The 23,244-nt window shown below is 36.8% G+C and overlaps 2 protein-coding genes across 7 annotated transcripts; one reads left to right on the forward strand and one right to left on the reverse strand.

Moving 5' to 3' along the window:
- Positions 1-1,201: 1,201 nt before the first annotated feature.
- Positions 1,202-4,584, reverse strand: LOC122197186 (probable WRKY transcription factor 2). Of its 2 annotated transcripts, XM_052770290.1 has the most exons (9): positions 4,009-4,584; positions 3,895-3,940; positions 3,764-3,789; positions 2,688-3,678; positions 2,498-2,588; positions 2,225-2,315; positions 1,956-2,095; positions 1,769-1,867; positions 1,202-1,530 (listed from the first exon to the last, which is right to left on the reverse strand). In XM_052770290.1, exons 1-4 carry the CDS (start codon positions 4,426-4,428, stop codon positions 3,388-3,390), a joined length of 783 nt encoding a protein of 260 aa, XP_052626250.1. In that variant the 5' UTR covers positions 4,429-4,584; the 3' UTR covers positions 1,202-1,530; positions 1,769-1,867; positions 1,956-2,095; positions 2,225-2,315; positions 2,498-2,588; positions 2,688-3,387. The 2 variants fall into 2 exon arrangements, with proteins under 2 accessions (XP_052626250.1, XP_052626247.1); XM_052770287.1 differs by having other exon boundaries at positions 3,764-3,940; positions 4,009-4,576.
- An 8,444-nt stretch (positions 4,585-13,028) lies between these two features.
- On the forward strand, positions 13,029-18,319 carry LOC111911928 (uncharacterized). Of its 5 annotated transcripts, XM_023907689.3 has the most exons (15): positions 13,029-13,307; positions 13,690-13,766; positions 13,848-14,441; positions 14,571-15,490; positions 15,573-15,613; positions 15,735-15,812; positions 15,960-16,028; positions 16,108-16,208; positions 16,356-16,434; positions 16,520-16,618; positions 16,706-16,774; positions 16,994-17,043; positions 17,130-17,211; positions 17,391-17,485; positions 17,794-18,319. In XM_023907689.3, exons 3-15 carry the CDS (start codon positions 14,158-14,160, stop codon positions 17,888-17,890), a joined length of 2,064 nt encoding a protein of 687 aa, XP_023763457.1. In that variant the 5' UTR covers positions 13,029-13,307; positions 13,690-13,766; positions 13,848-14,157; the 3' UTR covers positions 17,891-18,319. The 5 variants fall into 5 exon arrangements, with proteins under 5 accessions (XP_023763457.1, XP_023763456.1, XP_023763459.1 ...); XM_023907688.3 differs by having other exon boundaries at positions 13,029-13,766; XM_023907691.3 differs by lacking the exon at positions 13,690-13,766.
- The last annotated feature ends 4,925 nt before the right edge of the window (positions 18,320-23,244 follow it).

Raw genomic sequence — 23,244 nt, forward strand, 5'->3', positions numbered from 1 at the left:
ATTTTGCAGGGGTATATTTTACTTCTCTTAAATTAGATCACAATCATCTTCTTCGTCCAACACCATCCACTCCCACCACCACCCTCCACCTCCAACGACCACTATCCACATCCATCAACAAACACCATCTTCCATTACCACCATTCGTCATCACTTGTACACATCTACACCACCACCGAGTAACTAATCTGAAACTAGATTCAACGAGCAATAAAATAAATTTAAACCTCCGATTGATTCAAACTCAAGTTCAAATCTATAAATCGATTCAAACGTTTGATCTGTTCATATTCAGATTCCAGTAATACAGTTTCATGACTAAACGAATATGAGTACTAGTGGCACGATTCAAAAAGAAAGAGGTGAGTAAGGGATGTCAGGGGTAAGATGGTTTTCACAAAGTAGAATGAGAAGGAGAGGAACATGGAAAAGTGTGAGCGAAAACATGAAGGGTATGAGCGGTAATAAAGTGTTCAAAAATTTAAACAAACACAAAGAATGAATTATCACAACATCAAAAGATCTTTTCATTAATGAAAAATAAGATCCATTTGGTTTTCAAGAAACTTACAACTGAAACCTCACCTACGTAAGCTCTCACACTCAAACAAGAACACAATACAAGACTCTGATTACAGACTCAACAATGACACAAGAAAAGAAACCTTGATCTAGATGAAGAAGGCGAGTGGAAGAATGAGAGCTAAAATATCAGATGCAAAGTTGCACTACTAGAAAAACAGCCTTTTACGACACTCATTGCGTGTCGTAAAAGGCTCAGACGACGCGCAAATACGTGTCAAGGAAGGCCCTGTCATAAAGAGAGACGACGCACTTTTGCGCGTCGTCTATAGACGACGCTCATTTACGACGCACAATTACGACGCGCTTTTACGACACGCAATGCGTATCAAGAAAGGCCCTGTCATAAAGGAAGACGACACGCATTCGCATGTCGTAACCTTACGACGCGCGTGTTAATGACACGCATTGCGTATCAAGAAAGCCCCTGTCAAGAAAGGCCATGTCATAAATGAAGATGACACACATTTTTGCGTATCATAATTTTAAATGTTTTAAAAAAATATTATTTATAGATTTACTTATTTTCAAATTAAATTTGTATTTAATGTTTCATAATAGAAAATAAAATATCATATACAAAAAATAGAATCCATTGCATAAATTTAATGCCATACAAATAATCGTTCGAACGACTAAGGGGATCCGATTGTACATTGTTATTAAGAAAATGGAAGTATATTGTTATAGTTAGAAAATAAATGAGAGTACAATGCGCTACGTTTGGTCCCTCTCATATAGTTTCCGTCTTCAAGATTGCTATCTAATAAGCTTTTAGTATTCACATGTAGAAATTCCATTGCAAAATGCACACCTGAGAGCTCACGTCCAGGAACAGAGAGGTCTCGTGGCTTTGTTGCCCCCATTGCTAAAATAACCGCATCATTCTCTTCGCGAAGGAGTTCAATTGAGTACACCGGATCGCTTCCTATTTCCAGGACAGAGGAACTGCAAAATAGACAAGAGGGTATTTATGTCTTTTTGCAAGTTTCTTCATATAATGAAGAAACAATCTAATATTTTTATAAACTAAGGAAATGCTCAAAATAGATAAGACTGAATAAGCCTTTTAAGGCAATTTTCAACGACGAAAGTGACGAGGGTATTTACGTATTTTTGGGTGGAACAAAATATTACAACTAGATATTTGAAACTTTCCTTACACAAATCATTCAAAGATGGTCACCTGAAATTGGAGCCACTCCAATATTTGAATACAAGAGAGGTGTCAATTACTCTTGTGTGAACTGTCTTCAATGCTACATACAAAACCTTCCAATGGAACCTAATCAATCATCCAATGTTATCGTTAGATTGTATTATATGTATAAATGCATTAATAATTAATTCAGGTATTATATCCTCAAATATACCTTTGATGTACCAGTGACAAATTGAAGCAATCTCGCCCTGTCTTCCTTGTTAAGTGCTTTCACAACCTCCCAAAACCACACAACAACACTAGAACCTACTCTGTATCCTGTGTATTCAGCATTCACCTTCAGATCATCCACTGCATTAAAAACAATTAATAAGGCAAGGTTAAATTTAATCATGTAAGTATGTTATAAAATTTTTTAAATATACTCACAAAGGAGGCAAAATAAAGGATCTATATTGCCAAATTACTATGCATTCCTACCTTGAGAACATAATTCATGTCTTGAGTTGCTGGTAACAACCCCCTTGAAAAAAATGGACCAAGAGTACTTATATAAATGTGACTTGTTTCACTGTCAAAAGAAGCAAACATTCAATCAAATAGTTGGCGGGCATAATGTTACCCCAAATTTACTCTGAGAGAAACGAGCGAGTCCTGGTGTGTGTGGGTGGAAAAATACAAATACAAAATTAAAAATAAAAAAGATTGGAAGAAAATCACAAAATTTAACCTTAATAAGTAAAGGAAGCTCACCTGCAGTTGTGTCAAATTGTAGAATCTTCATCACTAACATCAACTTCTTGTTGTTTGTCAAAAGGAGCAGCTGAAGCAACTATGACAGGAACTGCATACCAAAAGCAGCCTTTCATCGAATGGAATAAATAATAATAATAAAGTAAGATTAAATTTTTAAAAAAGAAAAAAGATAAGTATATGATGTTACCTTGATAGTAGCAGGGCAACACCTAAGGCATCGAGTATATTCCCATATATGTTTATCACAAGACCATCAAGTTTTGTAAGGGTAAATTGTGTGTATTCAATAAAAATTGGAGGACCAAAAGTAAACTATTTTGAACCTAGTATTGTGGTGATGCTGTGGGACTGCAATTGGACTTTAACAACTTCACCAACAAATTGATCTCAACTAATTCACTTTTTTCCAAAATTTTGGATGTAACTATTCTTAATCATAAACATATTATGCCTAAAAAATTAACTTATTTGAAGCTCTGACATTTATCATGAAAATATTACAGCAAAATTGAAGTTCATGTCTTCTATTTTTGAGTTTTGACGAGAGAGAGAGAGAGAGAGAGAGAGAGTGAGAGAGAGAGAGAGAGAGTAAGAGAGAGAGAGAGAGTCTCGTAATCCACTTTAAGTATCTGCAGAACTCAATATGGAACCCTAACCATCCATTTAACTAGTTGGTGTGGAAATCCATTCTTAGAGAAAAACCCTAGTGAACAAATATGGAGCTTAATAGACAGCTTGAAGAGTACCCTGGTGCTGATTCTGGCTACAATATAAACAATAATAATATTATTAGATGTTTCTTTTACTATATTAGTCAAGTATTCGGTTCTTAGATTTGTCACCCAAAACAACAATTCGTGTTTGATTTGGAGAAGATGGAGATCGTTTCAGGTAGTACAGGACAATTTAACAGGACCACATTTCCTCCAATTATATCCATCTTTAGATGAGGCACTGTTGGAATTATTACCAATATCTCCATTTATTCTTTGATCTGCATCATCTTCATGATGTTCTTGAGATCTTTCAGAATTGCCATTAAGAAAGCGTGAGCGAATATGGAGTGAAGATGTTTCATTTTGTGTTGGTTCAATCTTTTGTGGAGGGAATTGTCTTTCAGATTGAACTAGAGTTTCATTATGTTGAAAAGATTGTGTAGACATGAAAGGTGGATTCACCTAAATGATCCAAAAGAAACAATCATTAATGTTTAAAAAAATATTCTGAGAAAATAACTTTTAAAGGTATGTTTACTCTGCTTACATGATCACGAGATACAGGAGCTGAATCTGGGAAAGGCTTAAAGGCAAAAAAAGTGTTATTAGTGTCCTCAAAGAAATTTTCTTTAACCCTATTAGAGGAATCCAAGAACATCATGGAGCTTCTACTATTACCATTTGGAACAAATTGGAACTTTCCAGTAGTTGGAGATGGTTGAACCTACAACATAAATGATCATTTAGTATAGTAAATTACTAATATACCCCTAGTTTATCTAGTGAGCTTACCAATGAGTTGGAAAGGAAAACAGGTGATTCCAGAAAAGAAGTTGGGCTAACACCAGGTGAAAATAAATATGGAGATTGTTGAGTTTGTGAATTATCAGAAGATTTTATAATCTCTGTATTCAACCTAGGAGCATTATGACCAGCTCTAGCTGCCATTCTTTCAACAAGAGGTGCCCTTGAGTTCGTTTTTTGATCACCAAACTCACTTGATTTTGTCGCATCGCCATTTTCAGACTCGATTTGGGGATTTGGTCCAGGGAAAGTGAACCCGGTGTCGTTATTGGTATCGTTTTTTGGAGGGTCAGGTACTGATCTTGAACCAGGATCATCCCCCAACATAGCTGCAAAAAAAGACCTAGGGCTAGGGCTCGGAGGCATCCAATCGCCAATTATCCCACCATGATTGTCAAAACCACCCATGAAAATCGAAAGCTTTCTTCCTTGATTATCTGTTCAGTGGTTTGTTAGTTTTTCAGACTTCGAAATTTCACACAAAATCGAAACAGTGATGATGGTGTTTTATGTACGAAATTGTAGTGTTTTGGTCGTGTTTTTTGGAATCGTCAAGCTTTAAACAGTAATGATAGTGTTTTTATGTACGAATTAATCGATTTCCAAATAACAACAACAAATAAATGTACAAATTTAATTTCCGCTTTTGGTAAAACGATAAATCAAAAAAAACATTTGAATCGTCTACCCGATTGAAGTGGGTAGACCACAATAATAGAAGATAATACAGTTTTTCTAAAATGGGAATCGAAAATCGATGATATTCAAACATTCGCTTTTCACATATTCTCGTGGATTACGCCCAATTTTGCAATCCCGAACCAAAAATCGATATCCGAAAACGATCTAGCTAAAGGGAATTCATTAAAACTAGAGATCTGAATGGGATTGCAAAATCCAACCAACTTCAAATCAAATCTATCATTTCTTTCACACGAACAATTAAGGGTATAAACTACAGAAACTAAAAATGGAAATCCAATTGAAGAATCGATGGAAATGATTGAAAAAACATGATTAAGGGTTGTGATACGAACCTGGAAAACAACACACAGACAGTCAAGGGTAAGCTGATAACAAAGGAGACCCTTTTGTCTCCTCTGATTAGTTGATTCTCTGTGATTAACAGGCTTCCATCCGATTAACAGGCCACAACGCAGACCACACGTCTCTAGGTCCTAAGAGCACACGTCTCTAGGTCCTAAAACATACCTTTGGCGAATTAGATCTAACTGACGGACCATGGGAAGGCAAGAATTTGGAGATGTGGAGAACATCGGTCGGCTGAGCAAGTCGATGACTGTTGTTGAGAAGTGTCGAGATAAAGATAAGGTCGGTCATGTAAACAAAAACATACCTTAATCGTACTTAGGGCTTGCAAATTTGAGCAGTCGTTGTAGTCTCCGGTGACGTGAGGTGAGCCCGAGGTCGCTGGTGGAAACAGATAAGCCGAGGTCGCTGGTGGAAAGAGATGACTTGAGGTCGCCGATAGGAGGTGAGGTGAGGGAGCGAACATTACAGAGAACACTCCTTGAAAAAGCCCTAGATAATGGTCCCTGCAATGGCGGGGTCTTCAACTTTTCTAATTTTTTTGAACACGAGGTTTTAGATTTGGTCGACGCCATTAATGAGGAGACCTCGCAGATCAATTACGATTCACCTTCACTTTATCTTCTTGTTCTCCTCTTGATGATTTCAGACTCCGTCTCTACGACTTTACATGATATTTTTCAGAAAGGAGTCTTTGTGGAGCATCAGGGTTTTTCTTTATTTCATAACCCTCGCATGTACTGGGTTGAGAGAAAACGAGAGAAGCGGAAGCTTGGAAGAAAATAAAACCCTAGCACGTGCTAGAGAGAAGGGAGGTGGCGATGGCTTAGGGTTTACAGAGAGACGGGAGGTAGAGAATGAAAGGAGAACTAGAGGAGAGAGTGTCAGAGAGGGGAGAGTGGATTGCAAGGATGAAAGATAGATAGAAGAAAGAAAAAACGAGGCGGGTTTTCAAAATTTTGGAGATTCCGTTTCCCCCCTTGTCTACTAAAAGCGCGTTTCATTAAAATTATAAAGCGACAGGTACAGACGACGCGCGTTTAAGATAAAGCGCCCTCCGTGTTTTTTTTTTCTTGAGACACTAAATTAAGGGCACGCAATAATGCGTGACGTAAATCCTTAAATTTTTTGGAGAGATGACACTATTTTAAGGGCACGTCCTTATGCGTATCATTAATCAGTGTGTGTCGTAAAAAGCGCGTCATTAAAGGTCATTTTTCTAGTAGTGTTGTGTGTTATGAAAAAATGATCCGTCTCAACTACAAACAAGTATATATACCTCGGGTACAATATCCAGTTCAAGTCCAGTTTAACTCGGATCCAAACCCTGAACCATACCCGAATAAAAGTCCGCGTGTATATATAGAATTCCACATAGTGAGTCGCAGTCCTGAAGAAACATAAAACACCAAACCACCCCCTGCACAAGAAATTTACTCAAAAAATACACCCAAATAAATTACACTTTTTACCATGATAATAAATATTCTTACCAATGTTAATCTTGACAAAAAAACCTTTGATATTTCAACACCCCCTCCCCTCAAGATTAACATCGAGGGAAGATAACCAAAAATCATTCTACTTTAAATGGATCAAACAACCCAACTGACAACAAAAAAAATTATGTTGTTTAGTTGGTAAAAATTTAGTAAAAATATCAGCCCTCTGATTTTCTGAAGCAATCTTAACAATTTTTAGAATCCCTTTTGAAGCTCCGTCTCTAACAAAATGCACATCAACATCAAAATGTTTTGTTTTTTCATGAAACACAGGATTAAGAGCCAATTTAATGGTTGTATCATTATCACAAAACACTTTTACAGGAAACAAATCCTTAACTCCTAAATCAAAATATAATTTCAAAATCCACATTATCTCTCATGTAACATAGGCTAAAGCTCTATATTCAAATTCAGTCGAAGACCTTGAGACATTATCTTGTTTTTTTTACTTTTCCAAAATATTATAGACTTACCAAAATAAACACAATATCCTGTAACTAACCTTCTAGAGGTGACACACTTAGCCTAATCAACATCAACATTAGTAGATAAACATGCATTCTCATAAATAGATCTATTAGCATTTTGATTCTCAATTTTAAACTTAAAGTCCTTGGGATACCCAATGATCTTATAACATTTCTCAATGGTATGTCACTTTAGACCACAGTGTTTGCATTATAAATTTGAATTTCCACGAAACTTGTTTTTTTTTATCATTAAATTTTCCAGCAAAGGCAGAGGCCTAAGGCTTTGTGAAATTTTGGCCAATAGAACTACCCTTTTGACGTGATTCCTCACGAGAAACTACAGGAAAAGCAGTTTTAACAATAAGAAGTGGTTCCATAAGCAATAAATGACTTTTAACTTGACTAAATGTATCATCCAAGCCAGACAAAAGCTGCATCAGTTTCATTGAATTTGAATGATTACTAAACTGAGCAAAGGCTTTACATGTACATTCAATCAAATTAACAAGACCAGTAGACTCTTTCCATAAAGCATCCAGTTTACCATAATATTCAGATACAGTTAAACCACTTTGCGTAAGAGAATTAACTCTTTGGTGAATATTAAAAACAACTGAACCATCAGCTTTGTGGTAAGTCTCATTTAATTCAGACCAAATATCAGAAGAAACTTTAGCACAATACAAAGACTCATAAATTGAAATTAAAATCCAAGAACACACAACTACATTTACACGTTCCCATTTATGAATTTTAGTTTCATCTACAACTAGTTTAGGAAAAGTCTTATCAACAAATCCTAGCTTATTTCTTCCTTTTAGAGCCCTAGTAATAGAGCTTTTCCATATTCTAAAAAGTTCTCAAAACCAGTCAGTTTATAGGAAATAATAGAAACAATACCATTATCAGATGGATGTAAGAAAAGAGGATCATCAAAATCATAATGATTTGGACGCTTTGTTCTAGATCCAGATCCAGGAGTTAGAGCTTCTTTAACCATGACTAATACAACCTATGAGAAAAACAGGTTGCGTTCCCTTGGCTAAACCAACGTCTATAGTAGACCGAACTCTAACCAATTTTCAAGGGGAATACAAGCTAATACAGAAACAAGACCAACAACCTTCAAGGGTTAATGGTCGCGTGACTTTTAGAGTCTACTCGACGAGTTGGAGGACCTTGAATCAACGAGTAGGTGCTAACTGAGAAAACCCTAATTTTAAGGGTTTGTGTCTTATTTAAAGGACCTTAAGCCTCTATTTCCGCCTCCCTTATCACCCTATCACTCTGTGAGAAACCCTAATCGAGCTATAACCTTGTGTGAGAGAAAGAGAGGCTAATATTGTGTGTTTTAGCGCACTTTTGGAAGGAGGTTGGAGAGCATCAAGGCTTGGAAAGAGGAGGGACTTTTGGATCCGGTGTTCTTCAGTGTTAGCTTCTGTTTAGAGGTAAAAACTCACCACCTTGATCATTTCTTTTGTTAGATCTCCTGATAGGGAGTTTTAGGGCTTTCTCCCATCCATCTTTTGGTTATTGAGTCATTTGAGCATGATAAGAAGTTGAAACATCAGATCTAGACTGAATGATGTCCTTTGAACCCAAAGATCCAAGCTTTATCAAGCTAGTGACAAGCTTTTATCCATTAAACCCCATATAGAGCTTATTATGGCATTTCGAGCCCTAGATGCCATGCATGGACGTAAAGCTTGCAACTTTACGTGGTATTTCAGCCTTGGGAGGCTAGATCTAGAGTTTAGGACATTATTTCTGCTTAGAATCGTCTGAATGAGAATTGGTCTAGAGGGAATCAACGAGTGCATGAGCCAACTCAACGAGTCAGCTAGGGTTTTCCTCGACGGACTGGACGCCTTACAACTCAGCGAGTTGATGAGACAACTCGACCAGTTGAGTTGGATTTTCCTGATACTTCAGAGAAAGCGAAGGAACTCGATGAGTCATATAGATGCACTCGACGAGTTTAGTCAACATGGACTGTTGACTTGAGCATTGACTTTCGTTGACTTTTAGGGTTTGGTCAACTGTGGACCTTGGAGACCATAAAGGGGTAAAATGGTCTTTTCAGCCTTTTTAAGATTTAGTGGAGGAGTTAGCTTACCATCTCGGAGTGGTTATTGCAAATTGCTTATTAGAGATAATTATATTGTGTAGGCGGAGTCTAGAATGTTCGTGGGGTACTAGATCTACTTGCTTACTTCCGAGGTGAGTCTTCTTACTATACTTACCTGAGCGGTAATACTGTGTGACCGGAGGGTCTTATTTGAGTTATCGACCGGAGGGTCCTATATGCTTATACTGAGTTATGTGATATTATGCATTTTATCTTTGTGATGTATGCTATATTATTCTGTGCTTTACTGAGTTACGATCAGAGGGTCTAAACCGAGTTATGAGGCCAGAGGGTCTTCACTGAGATATAGGACTGGAGGGTCCAACCCGAGCTGTGAGACCGGAGGGTCCTCATCGAGACGCATGAGACTAGAGGGTCCATGCCGAGTTATAACCATGAGAGGCTTATTATTTGTGTATGTGGTATTTTAGGGAACTTACTAAGTTTCGTGTTTATTGTGTTGTGTGTTATGTGTTTCTGGTACTTCTCAGGATCGCGGGAAACCGTTGGCTTGATTGTACACACCTGCTCGAGACTATGTCGAGGATTCTGGGATATTATCTGTTGTTTTGTTGAATTGTGTTTTTGACATTGATACACTGCGGTTTTGAGAAAATGTGATACTAATTTTATGTGATTTAGAAATAAAAAAATTTGTTTGAAATTTTAGAGTGTTACATGTTGTAGTAGTTACAACAATAAAAAAACAAGATAACAGATAAACTCCCAAGATATAACCTGAACAAACAAGTGATAGAGCGTGTGAAACTTACAGTGCTCCATAAATACGCTCTACAAAACAACAAAGTAGTTTATCGTTAGGTCTATCAAGATCGATAGACTTAACACCAAACAAAAACGACATTCAAATGCCAAAGAACACCAGGAACCACTCAGATTGCACCGTTTGCGCTCTTGAGGTTACCGTGGCTTAACGTTAGCCGTTGGAGGTAACAATATGTTAGATCTAACGTTTACTCTCAAGCCAATGTTTACTCTTAAGCAAGGATGATGTCTGAGATGAAGTTTATAGAACCACATCAAAGAACAACCAGGAGCAACCCCGATTTAATCCAAATCAAAACAAAGATCGAGAAGAAGACTCGATAAAAGACCGAAACCCTAACTCGATGAACAAAAGAAACCCTAACTCGAAGAAGAGAAGAAAACCCTAACTCGACTCAGGAACAATAATCAGATGAACAAAAAATGACATAGGACTTAAACCTTCTATGATACCATTTTCAAAAATTTAAAACAAAACACAAAGAACGAATTATCACAACATCAACATGTCTTTTCATTAATGAAAAATAAGATCCAGTTGATTTTTTTGGAAACTTACAGCTAAAACCTCACCTATACAAAACTCTCACACTCAAACAAGAATGATATACAAGACTCTGATTACAGACTCAACAATGACACAAGTAGAGAAACCCTAATCTAGACGGAAAAGACGAGTGGAAAAATAATAGCTAAAATATCTTATGCAAAGTGTGTGTTATGAAAAAATGATCCATCTCAGCTACAAACAAGTATATATACCTCGGGTAAAATACCCGGTTCAAGTCCGGTTTAACCCAGATCCAAACCCTGAACCATACCCGAATAAAAGTTCGCATGTATATGCAAAATTTCAAATAGTGAGCCGCAGTCCCGAAGAAGCATAAAACAACAAACCACACCCTGTACAAAAAATTTACTCACAAAATACATCCAAATAAATTACACTTTTTACCTTGATAATAAATATTTTTAACAATATTAATCTTGACAAAAAACCTTTGATAATTCGACATAAAGGATGTGTGGGAGTTTATTGAAAATGAAAGGAGGAGACCGTGTGTTTTGTAATTTTTTTAAAAAAATAAACAAGTAAAATAGTATTTTTTTTTTTGGAATTGTGTTCGTAGGGAATTAAAGGAAATCGATGATGGCCGAAAAAAATAAAAATAATTATGTAAAAATTAGTTTAATGGTAATCATATATGAAACTAATATATTTTTTTCTTTGAAATAATGAATTTAATGATAATTCTTAAACACATAAACAGAATAAACTTGTAATACCCGATAAAAATAAATATTTGTTGAACAACAAATATAAAATAGGGATAATGACTTGAAAGGGTAACGAACTTTCAACTTTTGTCACATTTAGTCACTAAACTTTTTTTCGTTGTCTATTTGCCACTAAACTATTGAAACTATTCACATTTTACCCTTATGACCGACTGTTACCGGTCATAAGGGTAAAATGTGAACAGTTTCAATAGTTTAGTGGCAAATAGATAATGAAAAAAAGTTTAGTGACTAAATGTGAACAAAATCGAAAGTTCGTTTCCCTCTAAAAAGTTCAATGACTAAATGTGAACAAACTTCCTATTGTATTATGTTTTAGCAAAATTATTTATTTTTGTTTAATCGTAGCAACATTTGTTGATGAAGAAATCTATGAAATAAAAAAACAAAATGTAACATCCGGATTTCCAGGTATCATCATTTAAGTATTTTTCTTTTGAGTTAAGAAGAGAGACTCGACGAGTTGACGCCTCAACTCGTCGAGTAAGGTCGCGACTGATGACTCGGATTAATGAATGGACTCGACGAGTCGGTGAGGTGACTCGACGAGCCCGCGTTGTTGGCAGAAACCCTAAATCTTTGGGCCCGAGCCATATTTAAAGGCACTTATGGCCTTCAATTGCAACTACCATTCCCATAAGTGAGAACCCTAGCGAGCTTGAGTGTGTAGAGTGAGAGGAAGAGCTATCTTGAGCTTTTTGGTGTGATAGATCTGGACCCTTCTAGGTTCGGAGAGCCGAGAATATGAAGTTTTAGTAGAGTAAACCTTGGGGTTCGAAGTTAGGAAGCATTTATGAGATTTTTATGGTATATATAGTTACTTTCATCTTACACATAGATATGAAGTATTTTTATGGTATTTTATTTGAATACTTGTTGTCTATGCTGGATGAACGATTTTATACATGTTTTAAAAGATTTAAACGATATATTTATTTTATATCTACAAATATATTGCAAATGAAACATGGATAGATGAAATAGTTGGTGTGTGATGAAATAAAATGATGAGAGATAGGTGATGATAGAAAGGTGGTCATAATTAGGTAAATAGATGACGATGAATATGTGATGTAGGATGAAAGGAGATACCATAACCTTAACCAGCAATGTGGCGATGTAGTCATCTACCAGAGTATAGATGGCGACCACGGACTATTCTAGACAACCCAGTGGAAACACCAGCAGGCCCATAACCTGTAGGTGATGAATTACGAGTTCAGACGATGTTGTAACTACGTATTCATGCGATGATACTCTAACCCCTTACTATGAATTACGAGTTCAAACGATGCTGTAACTACATATTCATGGGATGTCACAAATTTCGCATGCCAAACCAATGGTCATAATTCACATCAGTGAGAATGGTTCATTTTTTTGTAAAACCAAAATCAGATTGGAAATTTTGATTTTTTATTTTGGAAAATGTCAAACCATTGGTTTTTTATTTTGGTTTTGGTTTTTTGTTTTTTTTTAAATATATTTTCAGGGTTTTGTTTTGTTTTTTTATTTCATAGATTTCTTCATCAACAAATGTTGTTACAATTTAACAAAAATAAATAATTTGCTAAAACATAATACAAGAGGAGGTTTGTTCACATTTAGTCATTGAACTTTTTAGAGGGAAACGAACTTTCATGGCAAATAGATAACGAAAAAAAGTTTAGTGACTAAATGTGATAAAAGTCAAAAGTTCGTTACCCTTTCAAGTCATTATCCCTATAAAATAATGATCGTATAAAAAAATAACTAAATCTGTACAGAATTTAGAGTTTGATAGATCCTTTCACTCATTTTCCATAATACTAGTTTATAAGTTGAAAGAACAAAAACAGGGTTTAGGGGAGACCTTTCAAGGCACGCTAACACACCAATTTTCTTTGATTCTCTCGCTGAAGATACAGATCTACGGTTTTCAACTTCGATTTGCGTCTGAAAGAGAGTAGAAGAACTAAAGACCAAATTAGTTGGTTTATCATCAGTGTTTGCATCTTAAAAAATCATCTTCAACAAAAAACCCCATTTCCGTAGATCATATGTGTGTCCGTAAGTTTAAATTTCAGTTTTCTGTAATTTCTTGATTGTGAATTTCTCCAAAAGACAGGTAAGGGTTAAAGAAACAAGCAGTTGATATATTTACATATCACAGTATGTGTTTTTGTGTGTGAAAACGAATAGTTAATGTGAGTTTTTTTCTTTGCAAGTCAATTTTGACTCTTCTATCAATTTTATTGATTTGAGTTTGCCCGAAAAGGGAAGAAAAGGGTTGAAAAACAATCAATTCCTTGATTTACAAAACAGTGTGTTCTGTGTGTGTGTAAGTTGATAGATAATGTGTGTTTTTTTATGATATCTTTTTGCGTATATCTTCAAGTCAAACTCTGACGTTTCTGTTGCTTTAATTTCTTGATTTGTGTTTCTTCAAAAGCAAGGAAGGGATTGAATAACATTTAGTCGAGTGATCTACAGATCAAAGTATGTGTTTTTGTGTGTGGCAATGGATAGGTGATGAGTGTTTCTGCATTTTTCTTGTGTACGTGTGTCTGCAAGTCAAACATTGACTTTTGTGTTACTTTCTTCATTTAGGGTGTCCCGAAAGGGAAGAAAAGGCTTGAAAAAACAACCAACTGCTTGATCTACAAATAGCCGTATGAAAGTTTTTGTATGAAATTGTTTTACTTGCGTGTGATTTATGGTGTTGTGTTTCTTGTTTCTATAAAAATGAAGACTTCCTGACACGAACAGGTTGAAAGCTGATAATCTGTATCTTTCAGTGAGAAATCTTGGGTTTTTGTTACTTTATTGATTTGGGTTTCCTCCAAAACTGTAACTTGAGAGTTAAAGAACCAATTTCTTGATCCAGAAATCACAGTGTGTGTTCTTGAAGTGCGTGAAAATGGAGGAAAACACAAAAACACCATCAGCTGAGGAGCTATTAAGAAAGATCCAGGAGCTAGAAAAACTCCAATCTCACCTCAAACAAAAAATATCAAAACTCATGCTCTCTGGTAATCAGAAAAAACCCGAGCACCAATGGTCTAATTCATCATATGGTGAACTCAAGCTTCGATTCATGGAGCCTTTAGATATGAAGCTAACAGAATCACAGTTTTTAAATATAATTCAATCAATGGATCAAGCTGTACATATATATGGTCTCAACCTTCGGATAATCTTCTGGTTAGCTCACCACTACCACTACCACTGCAAATTGATCATTTATGTTTCTTGTTCGTTTTAATATGAATTTGAAGATAAAAAGCATTTAGTTTTTTTTTTTAACATATTTGGTTAATGGGAATCGTGTAGGAATCGAGCTGCAGAAAAGCTTTATGGATATACATCAGCCGAAGCTTATGGAAAAACTCCCACAGAGCTTGTAGTGGAATCTAAAGATGGTTCATTATCTGATTATCTCCTTGAACGAACAGTAAATGGAGAGACTTGGTCTGGGGAGTTTCCTATAAAAAGTAAAAAAGGTGAAAGATTTGTAATTATTGCTACAAATTCACCATTTCGTAATGAAAACAGAGGGTTAATTGGGGGTATGTGTGTTTCGAGTGCTTCAAGTCCATATCATGTAAGGAGTCATATCGACTCTCAACAACCTCTACAAACATCAATTGCCTCAAAGATATCAAATTTGGTCAGTATTTCAAAGGTGAAGATGAAGATGAATATGGGAGACAACTACACGGATCATGAAGCAAGCACCCCAAGGGGACATATTCAGTCTCCATTTGTAGATCTTTTTTCCAAAAGCACAGTGGAGCATTTTACAAGAAAACTTAAAATAGATTCTGGATATGAGAGTGAAAACAAATCAGGAATCTACAAGATTTTTTCTTCAAAAGCAGATGCATGGATGGGTAAAAAAGGAAGTTCATGGTCACAGAAAGGAAACGAAAGAGTAGAGTCTTTTGATCCTATATTTGGTAGGTTTGGTTGGCAAAGGTTAGATATCAATCAAGAACACGAACCTTGTCCAAAAATAAGCTCTTGTGTTTCCTCAAAACAAGACTTTCAACTATTGGAAAATACCAACAAGAGCAATAACAAAATCGAGGCTTCAGGGTTGTGGTTTTCTTCATTACATGTTAGTAGAAGTACTACAAGTAGCTCAAGCAGCAGTATGAGCATTAAAAGCAATGCCATCATCAAAGAGGAGAGGGAAACCGATAGTGAAATCTTGTGGGAGGATTTGATAATGGGAGAACAGATTGGACAAGGTAAGAGAAGGGTATTGTAGTCATTTGGCAAACTATCAAATTATATATATATATATTTTTTGATATTTTATGTTTTTGGTAGGTTCATGTGGGACTGTATATCGTGCACTGTGGTATGGATCAGTATGTTCTCCATCTCTGACTTGATTATAATTTATATTTATTGTGGAGAGTAATGTTTTGTGATTTTGTTTTACTTAATTAGTTGATGCATTACTGAAACTTTCTTTGAAAAAAATGCAAGGCCCTCGCAAAGCTGAGGAACCTTGGGGCACAGGCTCATGGTATGCACGTGCATATCCTATTAAAAGGAAATTTTAGCGTAAGAAAAGTAAAAAAAAAAAAATTGTTAATCTACACCATGTGGGATTGAGTATACTTAAAAGAGTTACACAAACGCTTTTATATAATTTAAGAAACGGACATATAGAAAAAAGAATATAAAACATCAATCAATTTATGTATACAGGATGTTGCGATCAAGTTATTTGAATATCAAGAGTATCCAGATGATTTGATGGTATCATTTAAACAAGAGGTAACTATTATTTTCGTTAATGCATATTACACTTTTCAACGATGTGATTATTTAAATTGCATCCAATTTTTTTTTGAAGGTATCTCTAATGAAAAAGCTTCGACATCCAAATATTTTGCTCTTCATGGGTTGCGTGACCTCACCTCCGCATTTATCCATTGTCACAGAGTTCCTTCCCCGGTTGGTTCTTTAATCCCATAAAATTTTCGATGTATTTTTTTTTTTTATGAAAACGTATGACAATATGCATAAATAATCTCAATTGATTATTTGATTAATGTGCATGTATACAGTACTCTTTTTTTTAAATTGACTTCTGTTGCGTAGTGGAAGTCTGTTTCGGATACTTCAGCGAAATACAACCCGATTAGATTGGAAACGTCGTCTCCATATGGCGATGGATATCGTAAGTAGCATCAAGCATGCTAATAATTAACTAATTATCATCTTTTTTTGATTTTTTTTTTTGTGTTATTTGTGATTCTCTCAAGGCTCGAGGCATGAATTATCTTCATCATTGCAAACCACCGATTATTCACCGTGATTTGAAGTCTTCAAATCTTCTTGTGGATAAGAATTGGACAGTGAAGGTATGGTTTTGACTACCCTTTATGGTTCGTGGCATTAATTTGTTTATGTTTTTCTCACTAATTAATAATTATAATATGATCTTTTAGGTCGGTGACTTTGGTCTCTCTCGTGTCAAGCATCACACGTACCTCAAAACAAAGTCGGGGAGAGGAACGGTATTTCAATATTCTTTCTTGATTTAAGCTCCCCTAATTTGTTCCAAAAATAACAATGAAGAACAAGAACCCTTTTGTGGGTTTCATCTATTTTTTTTTTCTTGAACCAAGAAAATGGGACCCACAAATGAAATTTTATTAATGGCATAGAGTTTTGTTTATATTAGGACTTCAGAAGAGATGATGTTGGCTTGACTGATTTCTTGTTCCTTTTTGTAGCCTCAATGGATGGCTCCGGAGATCCTATGTAACGAGCAAGCAGATGAAAAGTAAGTATGTGTACGAGGAAAAAGAAATTATTTTTTTTCTTGAATTTTGGAATCCAATATTTGGTTCGTTTGTTGGCAATTTTTAGGTCTGATGTATACAGCTATGGTGTGGTATTGTGGGAAATTACCACTGAGAAGATCCCATGGAATGATCTTAACCCAATGCAGGTATGCTATTCTCAAGTATGAAATTCAATTATTTTTGCTTTAAGAAAGAGTAAAGCTTCAAATCAAGCTTGATGTTTAAGGTTGTTTCGCTGACTTCAAAAGTCAATATGCAACTCTACGATTCTTGAGGTCTCGAAAGGGTGAAATGCAAACTACAGTTTTACATATGATACTTGTAGGTTATCGGAGCTGTAGGATTCATGAATCGACGACTAGAGATTCCAAAAGATGTTGACCCACTGTGGGTTTCTCTAATGGAAAGTTGTTGGTGCAGGTTGGTCTCTATCTGATGAAAATGTTGGACTAAGGGGATGTTTGACTTGTCTTTTTGAGAGACAAAAGTCCTTTTTGGAAAAAATAAAATGTAAAAGATGTTTGGTAGAAACATTTTAAAAGCTACTTTTGGATTTTAGATAGAAAGAAAACTGACTTTTTGGAAAAATTAGGAAAATCTGATTTTTTGTAACTTTTCGAAAAAGAACTTTTGCCTCTCAAAAAGACAATCCAAACACCTCCTAATATGGAAATGTTTAAAATATCCTTTACAATTGATGTGGGATATATTTCCTTTTCTATGTTCAGTGAACCACAATCCCGGCCAACATTCCAAGAAATACTTAATAAACTTAAAGATTTGCAAAAAAAGTATGTGGTTGAACACAGGAGAAAGGAACCATAAAACAAATCTTGTGCATGCTTGGTTTCTTCTCTTGTCAGTTGTCACAATTTTTCCTTTAAAGAATTCCATTTGATTCGGTTACACAAACGAGGGAAGCAAGCTGTACTGCTTACATACTTGGAGCTACCTTCAGAGGCGAATGGGATTTGTGACACGTTCCACATGTGTTATACGTGAAAGCGCTTCGCGATGGAGGATAAAGTCATACCACTATTCCAACTTGGGATGGACAAAAGAAATGACTCATAGAAGAGCCGGGTACACCCTTAAACGTAAGGCAAAGAAACATCACAATAAAGAAATCAAGTTGGTATTAGTGAGGTGGAAGCATAATTATTTGGGGGAGAATTTGATATATGACATTTTTAAACATCAAAATATCATATTTGTTCATTTTAATTTCTTAATATCATATTTATCCTTTATAAACCGTATTTGTCAAAATCTTTGTTTACAATGTTGTTATTAGTTTATAATCATTTTTTATATATTAGAGTTATTATAATAATTAAAAAAGTTAACCGTATTGTCCCTACATCTATAATAATTGAATGTTTACTTCTAAATTGTTGAAATTTCGCCCTCTTGACAAACAAAACGTTTCATCTTCAATCCTCTCCATGCAATGTATGCATTGATTGTTTAGTTTTTGTTGTTGTTGATTATTTTCATGTAATAGATAGATGATACTTTAGATATTACCATTGATTTTGATGTTTAGGAAGAATATAAATTACCTATACGAAAGTTCAAGTTTTATGCCACGTCAACTGTTGTCCTTCTAAGCCTTCATCTCCTGTTTGTCGTATTGCTTTTCTTGCTTCGTCAATCATACAACTTGCTACCTCCTGCTTATATGGCTATTGAGTTATTGCTTATCAACCGACATCCTCATTTTTGAAAAAATCCCTAATTTAATTGCCTATTGAGTGTCAAAATTCTTCTTCCCCTTTACTGCCACCTCCTACTTAGTTTGTGGATTCAACTTGCCACCTCCTGCTTCCATTATCTCTATCCTTTTTTGGTAACAACTGCCTCCTACTCCCCTCTCATTCATCTCAATAATCCACTCTCTCTTTCTCTCTCCCTTTTAGTATACTTCTCACACAGTGAATGACCTTTACAAGATAGGATGGATCAAAGAGTAACGCCTTCAGGGTAGTCTCCACAAATACAACTATTCTACAACACAAGTAAGAATAAGTGAGGAGACACACATGATACCGATGACATATAAATCTAACACCCGATCTGTCGGAATTAGACTCCATCTAATAACATAACAAGTAACCCTAGTCAATTAAGGTTATAACCCGAATAATAGGTCTAATCCCATAACTATGCCCCCGAAGGAAAAAAAGACCATTTTACCCTTCCATGGTCTAAAACCCCTAAATCTTTTGACCAAGGTCAAAAGTCGGAAAAAGTTAACAAGTCCACATTCTCGTTCGTATATGGGGCGTACACATTCCTACGTAGGGTGTATAACTCGAGTCAGCAATCAACGAGGATGGGCCTGGCTACGCGAGGGGTAACTAGGAGTAAGACCAGTGTACTCTGTCTGGTCCATACTTAACAACTTTTATGTCTTAATCCTTTAAGACACTTATCCCAACTTCAGATCTGACCATTATAGAATGTCTTAACCCATAAAGTCACTGACTTTAAGCCTTTGCATGGCTAGATAGGGATCAATACACAAAAATCTAACTTTTACAACACTTTAAGTCACTTAACTCGTGCATGGGCCAAGGGCAACGATCAAGCAACCATTTTTATGAATCTAAGCACTCTAAAACATCTAAAAGGAAAGCCAATATGCTATAGAGTACTCCAAACTCACAAAGATCCAAGCTTTGGGACAAAAAGCTCATAAAAACCCATATAAGGAGATCTAGAAAGAACATCAACAAGGTATGGACTTTATACCTTCAAAAGATGCACAAGATGAAGGAGTTTCAGGATCTGCAAGCTTGCAAGCAACACCACCTTCTTCAAGGACCTTCTTCCTCAACAAGAATGCACAAAATTACCAAAAAGACTCCAAGATCCTCAATCTCAAGGCTTGATTCGATACCTAGGGTTTAGAGGGAAGGGAGGATGATAAGGAATGTCCAAGGGAGGCATAAGGTGGATTAAATAGAGAGCAAACCCCTAAATTAGGGTTTAGAACCTGAGCTAGTATGCCCTACATACCACATGGATGCCCAACGTACTTGCATGAGCTCCGTGATCCAGGTCACGTTCGTGTACATTGCACATACCTCACGTACACCCAACGTACATGCTGAAGTGCAAGGCTTTTGACATAAAGGACCAATTATGCAAATTTTAGTTAAGCCAAGGACAAAAATGGAAATACCTTAAAACCGAATGTTACAATTCTCCCACACTAGAATCAGACTTCTTCGTCAAAGTCAGCCTTTGAAAACATATTAGGGTAGTGCTCGTGCATCTCAGTCTCGGGCTCCCAATTCAACTCCGATCCTTTACGGTGTTGCTACTGAACTTTAACCATGTAACACTCAAATTTTCAAATAATTTTTCACAATTTTAAAACATACTTTCATTCATAAAATAATAATAAACATAGTGTATCCACTATCATCATAGAAAAACATATCCCAGAATCATATAAACAAAAGCTCCATGAGTGTGTACAGATCATGCCGGCGCCTTCCCGCAATCATCACTAGTACCTGAAACACATACACAAAACTCTATAAGCATAAATGCTTAGTGAGTTCCCCAAAATACCACATAAACACATATCAGCCACTCAAGGCTGTAACTCTAATGACCCTCTGGTCGAATGTCTCTATGGGACCCTCTTGGTCCCATAACTCTGTGGACCCACTGGTCCTAGCTCTGTAAACTCTGAAACATGCATATCACATATCACATAGAATCACAACACATAAATAGCATTCAAGGTACACTGTCACATAACTCTGATTACCACACTAGGTAAAGTAGAGTGAGAAGACTCACCTCGGGAATCTCGGTAAAATCTCGATATCAGAATACTGCCCTAGCCTCCACCTAGTCACAATAATAAATTTCACTAAATAAACGCCTCTTCATATTTTGGATATTCTCTCATGCAAATTCCTAGAAGGGTAAAAGATCATTCTACCCCTCTACAGGCCCGAGGCCCATTTGTTGACAAACCCTAAAAGTCAACCCAAAAGTCAGTTGTCCATTTTGACCAGAATCGCCGAGTGCATACGACGAATCGGCGAGTCCCATCGTCCCCACAGACTCTTCCCTTTCTAAGCCTTACTCGACTCACTGAGTCACCCCTCAACTCACCAGGTCACCACTGGAGTCAGACCCCGGGGCAACCCGGTCCGACTCGTCGAGTCTACATATGGACTCGGCAAGTTTCCTCCATGGACTTGCTCATACAACCTCCTGAGGTCAAATCTGCTTAGCCAAATCATAGATCTAACCCTTAAACACTCAAAAGTCACGTAAAGGTGCAACCTTTACGTGCATGCAACCCAATTCAAGCCTCAAATGGAGAAATAACACTAGAAATGGCAACCCAGTCTCCAATTGCTTATTTGCTTGCAAAAATCTAGAAGGTAATGACTCTAGGGACCTCTCATGGTCCAGATCTGATGTCATAATCCCAAAGAGGACCTCATACTCACTAGATCTTCCATAACATGAGGGTAAAAACCCTAAAATCAAGAAGTCTATCAATATAACATGAAACGGAAAAGGATTATACCTCCAAAGATGATATCATGAGATGATTAGCTCAGATCCAGTCCCCTTCACACTCTAGATTTGTGATCCTCTCTTCCTTCAAGCAAAACCACACAAAATGATGAAGGAATGGCCTCCTCTTGCCCTCAAACTCACTATCTCAGCTCTATAGGGTTTCTCTGGAACAAGGTGGCCGCAAATGAAGGCCATAAAGGTTTTTAAATAGGCTCCCAAACCCAGGGATTAGGGTTTTCCTAATTAGCACCGACTCAGCGAGTTGGGTCCCGACTCGTCGAATTCGGTCGCGAAAATACGCCAATAGATCAGACTCTACTCGACGAGTTGAGGCATCAACTCGTCGAGTTCCTCAATAAAACAATAAATATATAATTAAATTGACATACCCGAACTCAGGATGTTACAAACCAAGTTCACTACCTTGTTCCTCAAGGTCTTCACTTTCATATCCAAAATGTCCGCTGGCCTCTCAATGTAATTCATGTGATCATCGACTTGAATGTCCTCCAAAGGAACCACCACTGTCTCATTGACTATACACTTCCTCAGCTGGGAAACATGGAAGGTATCATGAATCTGACTCAACTCCTTAGGTAGCTCCAACCGGTAAGCCACCTTTCTCACTCGGGCCAACACTCTAAAAGGGCCAACAAACCTGGAGCCCAACTTGCCCCACTTCCTAAAGTGGATAACACCCTTCCAGGGTGATACCTTCAGAAGTAGCAAATATCACACCTGAAACTCTAGCTCAGAGCATTGCCGATCCGCATAACTCTTCTGGCAGCTCTGGGCCGTCAGCAATCTCTGTCTAACTTTCTAGATAAGCTCGGTCGTCTTGAGCACTATCTCAGAGTTCCCAATAACTCTCTGGCCAACCTCGGCCAACAACTAGGAGTCCAACACCTCCTCCCATACATAAGCTCAAAGGGGGGCATGCTAATGTTGGTATGATGACTGTTGTTAAAAGAAAACTTAGCCAACGGATGATAAGAGTCCCAACTCCCACTAAAATCAATGATGCAGGCACACAACATATCCCCAAGTGTCTGGATAGCTTGCTTGCTTTTCCCCTCATTCTGCAGATGATATGCAATACTGAAAGGCAACCAGGTGCCCAAATCTTTGTCAAACCTCTTCTAGAATCTGGAAGTAAAATGAACATCCCGGTTCGACACAATCGAAGTCGGCACCCCACGCCGAGCCACCACCTCTGGGACATAAATCTCAGCTAATATCTCTCCATATGAGCCTTCACTTATGGCTAGGAAGTGAGCACTCTTCTTCAAATGATCCACTATCACCCAGATAACATCAAAACCCCTCGTAGTCTTTGGCAATTTTGTAACGCCCGGAACCTAAAAGAAATATAAAAGAAAAATAAACTTCATTAGAAAGGGAAACTTGTCGAGTTCGGGGAGGAAAACTCGACGAGTAGGAATCATTTGGGACATGGGATTAGAAACCAACTCGATGAGTTGGAATGGGTTTGGGAAACCCTAAATCCGGGATTTTGCACCATATTTAAACAACTTAACTCTAGGGTTTTGGCCTCATTTCCAGCCTCCAAGCCCCAAACCCTAAATCTCAAAACCCTAATGCATTGTAAGAGTGTGTGAGCCAAT

The sequence above is a fragment of the Lactuca sativa genome, chromosome 1 (assembly GCF_002870075.4).
Source record: "Lactuca sativa cultivar Salinas chromosome 1, Lsat_Salinas_v11, whole genome shotgun sequence".
Lineage (NCBI taxonomy): Eukaryota > Viridiplantae > Streptophyta > Magnoliopsida > Asterales > Asteraceae > Lactuca > Lactuca sativa.

Bases quoted from the DNA above. Each gene is read 5' to 3' on its own strand.
- LOC122197186 (XM_052770287.1), bottom strand. From the start codon at position 4,428: ATGGGTGGTTTTGACAATCATGGTGGGATAATTGGCGATTGGATGCCT. The intron at 3,941-4,008 runs GTAAGCTCACTA...TTTATGTTGTAG, and splicing joins TTTTCCTTTCCAACTCATTG to GTTCAACCATCTCCAACTAC. The intron at 3,679-3,763 runs GTAAGCAGAGTA...TGGATCATTTAG, and splicing joins CTCCTGTATCTCGTGATCAT to GTGAATCCACCTTTCATGTC.
- LOC111911928 (XM_023907688.3), top strand. From the start codon at position 14,158: ATGGAGGAAAACACAAAAACACCATCAGCTGAGGAGCTATTAAGAAAG. The intron at 16,209-16,355 runs GTTGGTTCTTTA...TCTGTTGCGTAG, and splicing joins GTCACAGAGTTCCTTCCCCG to TGGAAGTCTGTTTCGGATAC. The intron at 16,435-16,519 runs GTAAGTAGCATC...GATTCTCTCAAG, and splicing joins TCCATATGGCGATGGATATC to GCTCGAGGCATGAATTATCT.